The 13560-nt window shown below is 44.0% G+C and overlaps 1 protein-coding gene across 3 annotated transcripts in view; it reads left to right on the forward strand.

Moving 5' to 3' along the window:
• LOC120048228 (casein kinase I) overlaps positions 1 to 4149 on the forward strand; it is a 31673-nt gene extending 27524 nt beyond the window's left edge. For all 3 annotated transcript variants that reach the window (XM_038994020.1, XM_038994022.1, XM_038994023.1), the window contains one exon: positions 2660 to 4149. In XM_038994020.1, the coding sequence (XP_038849948.1) occupies positions 2660 to 2667 (8 nt within the window). In that variant the 3' untranslated portion in view covers positions 2668 to 4149. The remainder of the gene's footprint in view (positions 1 to 2659) is intronic.
• The last annotated feature ends 9411 nt before the right edge of the window (positions 4150 to 13560 follow it).

Below are 13560 nucleotides of genomic sequence, written 5' to 3' on the forward strand. Positions count from 1 at the left end.
GTAAAAGGCACGTTTACTACAAGTCAATGCCAACCCCCTATTACTTAAAACCACCACAAATAATATCTGTCGCATTGGCTTCATCAGACCTCACTGCTCCACACACACCACGCGTTTATCCACACACTGCATGGAGGACTCTAATGAAGCCCTCCCTCCGTTCCATGTGTATTAGTCCATGTGTGCCAGCTTGGTTCAGACGGCTTAGGCAGGGCTGAATTAAGTCCTCAATACACAATGGGAATCATCTGAGCTATGTGGATTAAGTATTTATTATTAGACCAAAAATGTTTTTGGGGGTTGAGTGCAGGTTAATTGGAGAGGTGGAAAAAAGGCCCGATGTATGTTGGTGACGTGACACGGATGGCGCCCCTGAGAGGGCTCAGTGTATCAGTCCTGCTCTTCCCCAGCACGCCAGCCCCTCTGACTTAGCAGAGAGGCTACCATTTTGTGTGATGTATTGTTGGTGAAATCCTGTCCCAATAAAGGCTTCCGGTGGCTTAGATTTACTGATGGTTGTAGTTTTTCTTGTATGAGATGCTTTCTCCATGATGTCAGGCAAATCCTCTTCTGCCCCTCTCCGGGCACGACTAATGACAGTGCTCGGTCTCCGCTCTGCCGAGAAGAGCTTTGAAAGCCATTAAATATGAATATGAAATCAAAGCAGGAGGACACTCTGTCCGCCCTCCTTTCTCTTCCCCTCTCTTTCAAGGCACATCCCACATGATGGCAGTGAACAAATGCTGTGAAGAGGCTAGTTTATAAATAGGATTTGCTGATGACGTGGTATTGGTCTAATCCTTTGTGCACTATGTCTGTTTTAGTATGTGGACTCCATGCGCACAGTTGAGCGCTGCTTATGTGCCTTCCCTGCAGGGGTGGAGAGATCAAAGTTTTCCCTACGTAACTGATTTTTAAAAAGGGACCTTTTGTTGACAGGACCCCCTGCTCACAAGCAAAGCTATAAAATGTATAAAAGAACATCTCTTTCTAAGGTCTGGTGACGGTGGTTATTTGTTCTCTGCTACTCTCTGTCCCTTTTAAGATAACACTGCCAGTGAAGGGTGCTGAGTAGCCACAGCCAGGAATTTATATAGCCAAGCTCCGGCGTATTGGAGCTTGAAAGAACTTGCTGGGTTTCTTGGATACCAATTTGACTTGGCCACTCCGTTAGCCTTGTAACAATAGAAACCTTGTTAATGCGAGTTTGCGTTTCAGCCCTCTATTGCTCAATTGCCTCGTATTATATGATAGTTGTTTAGAGCATGCCACGTAGATATAATCAGGCAAACGCAAGTAGTTAACGCTCATAGCATACTCCATTTACCCAGGCCTTTACTCTTTCAAACATATCGATCATCACATGGTCATTTAGTGTCTGTGAAAGGGCCTAAATGTCATCGTCATGTTGCTGTGAAGTCTCCTAAAGGATATTTGCTGTGTTAGAAGAGGCGTGTTCTATTAATAGCTCGCATATGGAGAATTGAGCTGCCCTTTCACCCCTGTGAGTGTGACTGGTCTGTTACATCAGCTGGCCCCTCCACTCCAACGAAACGAAATACGGACACTTGAAACGGCAGGGACCTCCTCCTTCATATCCGTGTGTTATATTTTGTCATCGAACCAATGACTCACATTGGTTCATTAAGTAAGCGAAAGGTCCAGAGCGTTTCATGTGTAATTCAGAACCATTACTTTGCTGATTTCTCCGGCGGTTTGATCCTCTGATGGCTCTCTGAACACGCTCCCATGTAATGCCTGCAGCAAAACTGCACCTTTCCTTTGAATCCTACCACATCGGAGAGAATTGCTGTAGCAGAAGGAGGTGACTCAGGAGCGTTCGTGTCAAATTCTTCTCATATCACTCAGATCTGATGAGATCATGTCCAGACTTGAGCTGCAGTTATCTAAACCCACTCGGTGAGTCTCGGAACGCATCATCAAGGTGTGAAGACTTGCTTGAGGAAGACAAAAGATTGTCAAAGCCCATGAGAAAGATTGAGGAATCCTCACACATCTTAGTGTTACCCAATCCTGTTCTGCCCATGTTCCTCTCCTTTGGATTGGTGCCTCTAAAGGCCAGCTGCTGAGCTGCATGGGTGTGGCTATGGAGAGGGAATACATGTCATTGGGTAATGGCTGTCTGTAAAGATTACTTCTCACTGCAGTGAAGCATGATGAGAGGTTGACACACAGGCAGGACACATCCCCGTTTGTCTTTTAGAAGTGTTTTTGTTATCTCGGTTGAACTACGCCCTTTAAAAGTAGATTTATTCATAAGACTCATTGTTTCCTTATTCGCTTTCCACTTGTCTTTCTGTCTATACCCACTCCCGGTACACTACACAGCTGCTGTTGTCTCCTGTACTAGTTGTGAACCTTTTTAAGGTGGTGGTGAATGTCTTCATTACAGGAGGCTCAGAGTAAATGTTTGATTCCCCCTCTCAGGCACTCTGCAGCAGTGGGTTCGAGCTTGCTGCAGAGCGGGACTGATGACTGGGCACTTTTTTTATTACAGGGCTGGAAAACTGCCGTGATTTACTTGGCCTTGTTGATAGCAGTCGCTCAACCCTTTTTTGATAAAGATAACCCGTTCTACTTGATGTGTAACCTATGGCCTCTGTCTCTTTGTCTTTCTCTCTTCTCGTTTCTCTTGCAGGTTTCTGAGCAGTAAGACAAAGAAATGCTAGACGAGTTGCCGTAACAGGATTTGCCTTCCAATCACACCCCGGCATCCAGGATCAAATTCACCAGAACCTGCCAGGCATTGTGGGCAACCATTTTTTCCTGTTAAAGAACTTTCGTTCCATATACTATATATGTAATTGCTCTATATAGGTAACATGCTCTGCATATATCTATATATTGGTATGTATATACTATATCTACACAGAAAGCCGGCTTGGTATGGAATTTTACGAAGCTGTAGCCTTCTCTATTGTCCTGTCCCTGAAGATTTTTTTTTTTGTGTGTTTCTTCAAAACTGAAAATAAGACATGGTTGGCTCACTGCGGATGTTATTGTGCACATGGCAATACTTTCCCCTTGATACTTTCTCCCTCTGAGAGCTGCTGCTCGGGTGCCTGCCTCACCTCATGGCCCCCTGTCAGAGCAGCTTTGTCCCCATTCCCTCAGTCACCGAGCGTGGCACGATGACCCAGACACACGTCAGTCAGATTGAACATTTGAAACGACAATTTTCTCTTCCTTATTCAACTTTTTTCCCTCATTTTCAAGCAAAATGAAAGATGTAAACGGAAACTGTTTTCTTTGTTGTTATGAATGAATCCTGGGTATTTACTAAGCAAACATTGGATTTATTTAGTTTCTTTTCATAAAAAGGGTAATTAAGATTCTGCCTGCTGATATGTGCTAGAAGAGCTTCAAATGTGAAGATGAAAACAATTCTAGTGACTACTAGGTTTCTCTTTAGAACGCTGCATTAACTATATTGTACTTGGTATTCTGAAGTCTCAAACAATGAATAAAAAAGATCAACTCCACAAAAGCATATTCATTATAAATTAGGCACCACTTGACTAAACCTGTTTGGAAATTGCTTATTAAAAAAAATTACGCATCAATTCTTTTTATTTTTGGAGGTGTTAATGTCAATCGACAAATGTCGTTTTTTAAAATATTTTTTTTTATTCATTGAGTTGCTATGATGGATGACATCAATGTTCTGTTTTTGAGAGAACCTCACACCACCCACCCTTCGGTTATCATTTTTATATACATGCATATATATATACACTTTTTTTAAAGAATCAGATAACCTACTTTTTTTTCTTCAGTTTTATAGAGTTGTCGTTCCCTGTTATTGAATTGATCATTTTGGGGAAAGGGTGTTTTTGTTTGTTCTTCCTGCAACTAAATTTCGCTGCTGCTTAGAGTTTCCTCATTTTCGTTCTTTTTTTTTTTTTTTTTGCAAAGATAGTTTTGGAGGGTTTCAATTCTGTATATGTCAGGGAAGAATAATTTGGATTTCTCTCAGCCTTTAGTCAAGACATGCACACTAGTAACTGTTTCTCCCACTCCCTATTACACCCCCTGACCCAGCTTTAGCTATTTTACAGCTGGACATTCTATAAAAGTGTAATTTATTCCCTTTAGGATGTCAGAATAAATTTAAATGACTTGTCAGAATCACTGTCCCAGTCTCAGTAATTTGAAGAAAACAACACATAGACTTCTGCCTTAGGCCCGGATGATGGGGGGGACTACAATTTGACTTTCCATTTGCTTGTCTTTACACATTTACGTGTTGACTACCACACAACCCTAGTATTTTGCGAATTTTTAAAACTTGAGACATCAGCAGGATTGGGGATAGATAAAAAGGAAAGATACAAAGGATTTGTCTAAATGTATGATCACTTGAGGCAAAGGAACACATTTGTGGAAAGTTATTGCTGTAATCTAGAAAAAGCAGTTCCTGTGAAATATTGTTGGGGTGGTGGGTAGTTGTAGGTGCCTGTGGTGTTTTGAAGAAAAGATCTTCCCGGATTTATATCTGTAAATATTAAAATGGATTAAAATAGCTGTCGTGGAAAATTGTTTATCTACAACTCATAAAACTGGCCAAAACAAAGAAGAATCATGGCTGGCGGCAAGTCTTCAGTATGGGACTCACTCTTCCTCAATCTATACAATAGTAAAAAGTGTCAGGGGTTAGTCGAACAACCGAGAAGCGCTGGGAGAATTACACAATGGGTTTAGGGACAAAGTGCCATGCTACCCCCACCCCCTTACATAATGGAAATTGGTGATTCCAAGTAAAAATAGATGTCTGTGTGAGACTACCCCTTCCTCTGCTGAACAACATTATTGGGAGTGTTTGCATTGTTCTGTAGGGTCTGTCAGTGTAGTCATTCCTCTGGCAATCCTGCTTGGCCACTTCGTCAACAGGAAAATAACTTGCAACGCTGGCAAGAAAATTAGTAGCAAAAGTGAGGTGCTCTATTTTTCAAAGATGTTACATCCTTCCATGGCACACAGGGCAATATATTATATCCCCCAGTGTATTTTTGGATAAGTGACTTGTATTTATTTTTGTTTGAATGCTACCTAACTGGGTTATCTTGAGAGTCCTAGAAGGGGCCTTGTGTGGTCAGGGATTTGTCAACCATGACACCAGACTGCTGAGAGCCAAGTCATTCTCCAGGCAAGGAGGACAGGACAGCACAAGGATTGCAGCGGGGTGAATAAGGCCTGGTTGTCCTTTCATCCGTTGTGAGGTCGACACGCGTGGAAAGCAGCTGTTTGCAGAGAAAGAGGGAGGCCCCAGACGTCCCTCTGGGCGGACAAAGGGACGACCATGTCTGGAGTAAAGAAACGCCTGTCACAAAAGTGAGAGAGAGAGGTCAATAGAAATGGTAGGTCAAACTCAATCTCACAATTTGTATCTGAAGTCATTGGTGACCTTTTAGAAGGCGAAAGAACACACACCCCTATTTCAAAATGTTGAAATATTCACCCACAGCAGCACTCCCTAGTGTCTTGTAAAGGGGAGTATTTTGAAAAATAAGAGTATTCAGAAGAAACAGCCCGATTAAGGAATCCCATTCATGATCATCTTTTAAGATTCATTCACCATCTCAGTAATAGAGGATCTATAACTACCCTAGGTGCCTCTTCATGAAAGGCTCAGAGCAGAGGAGTGGCCTCTACATAGGCAGCTCCAGTGAGTGGTGGTGAGGTGTCACATGCTGATCATGCTCCGTTCCTCCCTCTTCCTGCCACCTACCAGGGCTGCTACTGCAGTGTAATGTAATCCCATTGCCATACTAAACCCTACCTCTCTTTGGCCTTGTCCTACCTTATCCATTTGCTCCCACTACAGACCAAGCAGGCACTAATGCTCACAACCCAAGGCATGCAGATGCATGTGGCCACTAGAAAGGAATTAGAGAACCTTTGTATAATGCTGGGAGGTGCTATAGAGGGCCTGCTCCCTTGACAGATAATTGAGTAGCAGCACCACCACACATGTCATTTCATAGTCATGTTAATTGAGGAAAACTTTATTTTCTTATCCTAATCCTAGTAATGTAATGTTGTAATGTTTGCCAACATCTTGTACACCATCAGCCTCTGTGAATACATGATTGAAGAGTGAAGACATAATATGGAGCAGATCCCAAAGGATAATTTTCAGAACATGATTTCTGACCCCGTTTCAGCGTTCCAAATGGGAGGGGGATCTTTAGGACAAAATGTAACCTTTTAAACAAGGACACGTATCGCAGGTGCTGATTGGCCATTCGATATTCACCCGTTGTTACAGGTTGTAAAAATAAATGTGCGGAATTAATTTATCATAAATGACTGTGATGCTTTTGACAACGTCTAAATGCGGCTACATTTACAGGAGCATATTCAAGGGCGTATCGATGGATCGTTGCATATATAATTGTTTATGGATTAAATTGTAAAACTGCGTGTGTTCTGTGAAACAGAAACGTTATTATCTGCGTTGTGAACCTTGTACTATATGACAGAGACCGCGCCCCAATGTGGCGTCCTTGTGAAACTGCCCGAGAGCTCGAACAAAAGTATCACATTTCTATCTGTCGTGTCCCTACGTCAACCTATAGGCAGAACATTAAAAAAATGCGTTACATTTTGACTTCACAAGGCTACAGAAAAGTATATTAGTAAACACAGATACATATGCACCCTCTCATAAACCCACCCCATCCATCATGTGCAGATGTTTTTGCGGAGTCTGTCAGTCAACCCAATGATCAATAGAATTTAAAATATATATTTTCTATAGTTTCTCAATTATGTTGTTTGCTGTTGAAGATATAGTAGGCTACTGTTGAGTTTCTATGCATAGAGGAACCCGAAAATGCTTGACTCACCTCATTTTCCAGTGTATAGCGTACCAATAGCTATTTATTTCAGGCTACCTACCGTTAGATATTTATTTCAGGCTGTGTAGCTTACCTGCTAAATTAATGTGAATGGATTTGGTCATTAAAATAACCCCCATGTATAGTAACAACAATGTTGCATTCTCAATGGCCCACTTAATAGGTAAACTTTTCCTGCTACAAAACCAATCCTGGCTTTATTTTTAACACAGCTCATTTGCTTGCTTTTCTGAAGCAGCAAAACACATATTGTATTTTTCACCAAGCTTTGTAGTATAAGACGCATTTGTGTGGCCTGTATTGTCTTTTTCACTGATTTTCTTTGTAGGCTAATTTTGTGGGTGTCCTTGTCGGACCTAGGTACTGTATAATCTTACATTAAGCATAAAGTGGGTCATATACAGCAGGTAGCCTAGTGGTTAGAGCATTGGGCCAGTAACCAAAACGTTGAGATTCCACCTCAATCTGACTGGTGCTGTCTTGTGTATATGTATGCACTGTACTATATGGTGCAGTATGTACTGTTTCTGAACATTTGGTCATACAACAAGACAACATGATCAGAAAAGCACAAGATTCCCAGAGTAAGTAAACATACAAGATCTGCTCGAAAGTGCCCATGGAACAAGTTGGACCTGAAGCGTAAATGTTCAGTCTAGGGGTTTATTTTGTGAGCCAGAATGACACAAAAGTCCCATCCATGGTTTCAGGTGGCTGTGGGGAGTCACTTCCTATGCTGGATCTTTCCCGCTCGACGGTAGGTATCATTCACGACTTATGCCAAGGCCCAAACAGCCATTCCCCTCCCTCCCTCAACGCTGTGCTGTAATCTGTCACACAATACCGGGAGCAACTGATACCCATGATCCTGCACCTGGCCCAACACATGTCTGACTGCATGAGGGAGCACCGGGGTTCTCCCTTTCACACCTAGCGGAGAAGGGAAGCGGCCTGTCGGCCTGGCAAAGTGCTGGTCAAACACTATGGTTTTACTTGTGACTCAGATAAGGGGTTGAGCTGGGCCGCACCCAACTCAAGGTGTGTTGCTGTCGGGTTAATCAGCAGGTAAGGGAAGTGTGTGTGTGTGCGTGTGTGCGCGTGTCCGCGTGTGTGAACTCAGGTGCCTCTGCACGCCATTTCCGGCTAATTGTGCCGCTCCCTTCCTGTGAGTCATCATCACATGAAGTTTCAGTGGCAGATTCCCTCCAAGCCTATGGAATTTGCATCTAACATGTCGTCGCCCATACCACCCCCTACCCCAGACATTAAGAAGGTATGAGGAGGAGCAGATAAACCAGACCACCTTGATCAGATAGCATTTAAATGTGAAACGCCTCAAGTTATCACCCTTAAAATTACCAGGCCATATCTTAAAGGGTCTATGTCTATTGTATTTGAATTCTCGTTCATTGGAGAACACATGCTAAACTATCTTTCATAGGTTACTTTATAATCATGTTGTGTACCATGGATAACCCTCGCAGCCTAGTGAGTTAGTTGAGCTTTGACATACAGAATGGTTGACATGCAATCTGGGAAATGCCAATTCCCCAGTCCAAAGAGAGGCAAGAAAATGCCAGAGTAAAGTCTTAACTACTTCCTTGTGTGTCTGTTAATGGTTTAAGTGTTTAGTCATTTGATGTTGGTCAATTCATAGTGCTAAAGTTGTCAACATCTATCTTGAAAACAGCATTTCATCTTCACAGCAAGTATAACCCTGTCTCAGATTCATACACCCACCCACAGACATTCTTACAGAAAAGCCATTGAAGTCAAAAGTCAACAGATTTGAAGTATGACCGTGTTTATTTACTGCTGTGAAGTACACGACAAATAGTCTTCTCTTTGTCGCCTCTGAGTCACAGGAGGTTGGTGGCACCTTCATTGGGGAGAACAGGCTCGTGGTAATGGCTGGAGCGTCATAAGTGGAACGGTATCAAATACAACAAACACATGGTTTCCATTTGCTCCGTTCCAAATCAAATCAAATCAAATTTTATTTGTCATCATTATTATTTTTCCAGTCATCATTATGAGCTGTCCTCCCCTCACCAGCCTCCACTGCTCTGAGTGGATTCCAGTGGGCAAGTAGAGCCAAACGTGACCAAGCACTTACAGCCTAGACAGCCCAGTAGTGCCTTGTGTGTGTGTGGGGGCCCTGAGGAGTTTCCAGATAACCTTGCAGGGAGTGAGTGTTAAAGGGCCAGCCTCTCTCACTCTAACTCTCTCTCACTGCCTGCCTTCCTACTCCTATGCTGTGCCTTTTACTTTCCTTCGCTCTCTGCCATGAAGACCCTCTTACACGTGACTGCAGGGAGGCTTGAGTAGAGCAAGGGAACATTTACCATGGTGGTGCTCCTGTCTTTCTTATACCAGACAGTAGAAAGCTTCTCAGATCTATGCAGCCCAGACTGTGTTCTATGTCTAGTAGACTCTCAATGGAGGGATAGGTTTTATTGTGTAGCGAAGCTCTTATGAATGTGAGTATCTATCCATCTTCCGACCTACATTGATATGAGTCACTGTACATGTGCTTCCTGCATGCCTGAAGGGGGAGTTTGTATAGCAGCAGTTTCTGGAGCTTGAAAGAAAGAATACATTCCCAGAGATTTGAAAATAAATCTCTGTTATAAGTGAGTTCATGTCTAAAGCAGTTTCGTCTCCCTTTTCCTGTTCCTCAAATAAAGGTTCTTATGCCTTTGTTTTACATATCCTATCAACAGTGTACAGTCCCCTGCCTGTAGTCATATGAACTTTGTCCAAGTTACCTGTTTGAATACATTGATATATACAAAAGTGATTTTGGCTTTTCCCCCAAAGGAGATCTATTTGTCTAAAACTACCACATTCTTTCAACTACCCGTCTTGTAATGTACACAGAACACCCCGTTTGTGGTACACATTGCCTGTTTTGTTGAAGGTGGCTATAGAAAGGTGCACACAAGCACTCATATACACTGCTCAAAAAAATAAAGGGAACACTTAAACAACACAATGTAACTCCAAGTCAATCACACTTCTGTGAAATCAAACTGTCCACTTAGGAAGCAACACTGATTGACAATAAATTTCACATGCTGTTGTGCAAATGGAATAGACAAAAGGTGGAAATTATAGGCAATTAGTAAGACACCCCCAAAAAAGGAATGGTTCTGCAGGTGGTGACCACACACCACTTCTCAGTTCCTATGCTTCCTGGATGATGTTTTGGTCACTTTTGAATGCTGGCGGTGCTTTCACTCTAGTGGTAGCATGAGACGGAGTCTACAACCCACACAAGTGGCTCAGGTAGTGCAGCTCATCCAGGATGGCACATCAATGCGAGCTGTGGCAAGAAGGTTTGCTGTGTCTGTCAGCGTAGTGACCAGAGCATGGAGGTGCTACCAGGAGACAGGCCAGTACATCAGGAGACGCGGAGGAGGCCGTAGGAGGGCAACAACCCAGCAGCAGGACCGCTACCTCCGCCTTTGTGCAAGGAGGAGCACTGCCAGAGCCCTGCAAAATGACCTCCAGCAGGCCACAAATGTGCATTTGTCAGCATATGGTCTCACAAGGGGTCTGAGGATCTCATCTCGGTACCTAATGGCAGTCAGGCTACCTCTGGCGAGCACATGGAGGGCTGTACGGCCCCACAAAGAAATGCCACCCCACACCATGACTGACCCACCGCCAAACCGGTCATGCTGGAGGATGTTGCAGGCAGCAGAACGTTCTCCACGGCGTCTCCAGACTCTGTCACGTCTGTCACATGTGCTCATGTGCTCAGTGTGAACCTGCTTTCATCTGTGAAGAGCACAGGGCGCCAGTGGCGAATTTGCCAATCTTGGTGTTCTCTGGCAAATGCCAAACGTCCTGCACGGTGTTGGGCTGTAAGCACAACCCCCACCTGTGAACGTCGGGCCCTCATACCACCCTCATGGAGTCTGTTTCTGACCGTTTGAGCAGACACATGCACATTTGTGGCCTGCTGGAGGTCATTTTGCAGGGCTCTGGCAGTGCACCTCCTTGCACAAAGGCGGAGGTAGCGGTCCTGCTGCTGGGTTGTTGCCCTCCTACGGCCTTCTCCAAGTCTCCTGATGTACTGGCCTGCCTCCTGGTAGCGCCTCCATGCTCTGGACACTACGCTGACAGACACAGCAAACCTTTTTGCCACAGCTCGCATTGATGTGCCATCCTGGATGAGCTGCACTACCTGAGCCACTTGTGTGGGTTGTAGACTCCGTCTCATGCTACCACTAGAGTGAAAGCACCGCCAGCATTCAAAAGTGACCAAAACATCAGCCAGGAAGCATAGGAACTGAGAAGTGGTGTGTGGTCACCACCTGCAGAACCATTCCTTTTTTGGGGGTGTCTTACTAATTGCCTATAATTTCCACCTTTTGTCTATTCCATTTGCACAACAGCATGTGAAATTTATTGTCAATCAGTGTTGCTTCCTAAGTGGACAGTTTGATTTCACAGAAGTGTGATTGACTTGGAGTTACATTGTGTTGTTTAAGTGTTCCCTTTATTTTTTTGAGCAGTGTACATTTCCTCTGTATGTGTAAATGCTACTCCTACCATATGTGAACTGAAATATGTTATGTCCCTGAAATATTCATCTGCCATGATTGTAGGCTAATCTGATGTAGCATATGTAGGATGATGGCCTATTCTACTTTGATACAGAAGTTACTTTTTCGTAGTAGGTTAGGAGAACTTAAGCAGCAGGTTGGGAGAATTAACGTAGGTTAAGGCAAAAATGCTCTCCATTCCACATGAAAATCACTTTGTCTCAAAGTGGCGTGAGAAGAGTGTTTCTACCAGTAGCATATGTAAGGAAGTGGCTCAACTCTGACCCCTTGTGGTGAAGATTTTGACAAGCAAGTTGTGGTGTTGATATATCTACATATACTGTAGAGGGCACTGTTTTCATATTTGGCAGTGTGTCCACAATGAGATTTGGGTCATTCTAGCAAGTTTCGATGATACTCAACATTGTAGTGTAACAAGAAAGAGGAATGACTGAGACAGACATGTTGGAAATGTTGACATTTATTGACAGTTTTTTTTAAATTGACATGGCACATTTGATATGGAAAAGTTATATTATAGCTAATATGAAATTATATGAGTTTATAAAGATTCTCTGACATAGTGAAATTCATATCAAAAGGTAAAGACACATTTACATAAGAGTATTTATCCAGGCCAGGCCTTGCATCAAGACATAAAATACTGTAGCATTCGTTCTATCTTACTTCATTGTCCTTCCCCGGTCATATCATTTCGCCCGACATTACATCACACATGTCTGTGGAACATATCACGAGCAGATTGTATTACTATCCCAGATCCATGTAGTCAAGCCCCACCCCCAAGAACAGTATTTCCAGGAATCCCCCTTGTGATTGCCCAAGGGATTCCTGGGAAAACTGGACCCCGGGAACGAGGAAAAGGCCAGGGTAATGCAGCAAATACACTCAGGAGGAGGTGGTGAATTAAAGCATGGGAAAACACAGCAGCAACTACAGTCTTTACTGGACGATACGGCTGTATGGAGCAGAGGCAAACGTCATGGGTGGAGCGATGATATGGCATCTCAGATATGTGGCCAGACCTGGGAGAGAGAGAGAGAGGCTGGGAGGGGCAGCACCAGTCACGGGGGCCTTCCATCCCTAATATCCCGAACATAGATCTCCTTTAGAAGACCGTCCATAATAAAGCAGAGAGATAGAGACATGGGCCACCACTCAGACTGCCCACCCGTTGTGGCTGCACCCTCCTTCCCGAGCTACAGTGCTTCATCTCAGACTCCCAATTGACCAGAGATGCAGCACTGCACCTGGGGCCTGAGGACCAAGCAATAGACCTACACAGTAAAACGTCAACGCCAGTGTTCTGGCAGGCCCACCCAGATTTACCTTACCTGTCTTCTCTTCACATCACTATAGGATGGTTCTGACTAAGAAAGTTGGAGGTAGGTAAGACACCAAAGAGGTTCTAAGACCCCAGTGCAGACTGACCTGTGGGTAAGAAGAGCAACGGAGGATTCTTTAGAGCGTTCAACGAACGGCATGAACCACACATAAGTACATTGTGACAGTTGTCTGTACAGTCCCATTCCAGTATCAAACTGTAAGAGGGAGGTACCATAAAGACTGAGGCTTGCTGTATATTGGGGGAATGTGCGGGCTGTAAACGTTATATTGGAGAACAGGAAATGACTTTGACCCCTGCCTGCCTGCATATTTAAATGTTGCTCCTTCCTGTCCCTGTGCCCTCAGCTCCTCACTCCCACTGACATTCCTCCCTGTTCCCACAACCCTAATCCCTGCAATCCCACTGACATTCCCAAATTCCCACACCCCTAATCCCTACATGGGGATTGGAGTACTTGGGGTTTTTTGGAATGCGTTTGGCACTGATTTTTGAGGAGCTTCAGCCATGTTGGATTGTGGCCACAGAGTTTTAATCAGCAGCACGCTGTTGAGAGAGATGCTGCCATCATGACAGCAGGGGTGTGGGCCGTTCTCCTGTTCCAGCACGTTCTTCTCACAGCGACCACAGAGGGGGTAGGGTGCCAGGAGCATCGCCCAAACTAAACCCCTAACTGCAGGACACCCAGCCGCAGAGCAAACAAACAATTAAGTCCCAAATGGTACCCTATTCCCCATAGTGTGCACTACTTTTGACCAGA

Source organism: Salvelinus namaycush, chromosome 5, assembly GCF_016432855.1.
Source record: "Salvelinus namaycush isolate Seneca chromosome 5, SaNama_1.0, whole genome shotgun sequence".
Lineage (NCBI taxonomy): Eukaryota > Metazoa > Chordata > Actinopteri > Salmoniformes > Salmonidae > Salvelinus > Salvelinus namaycush.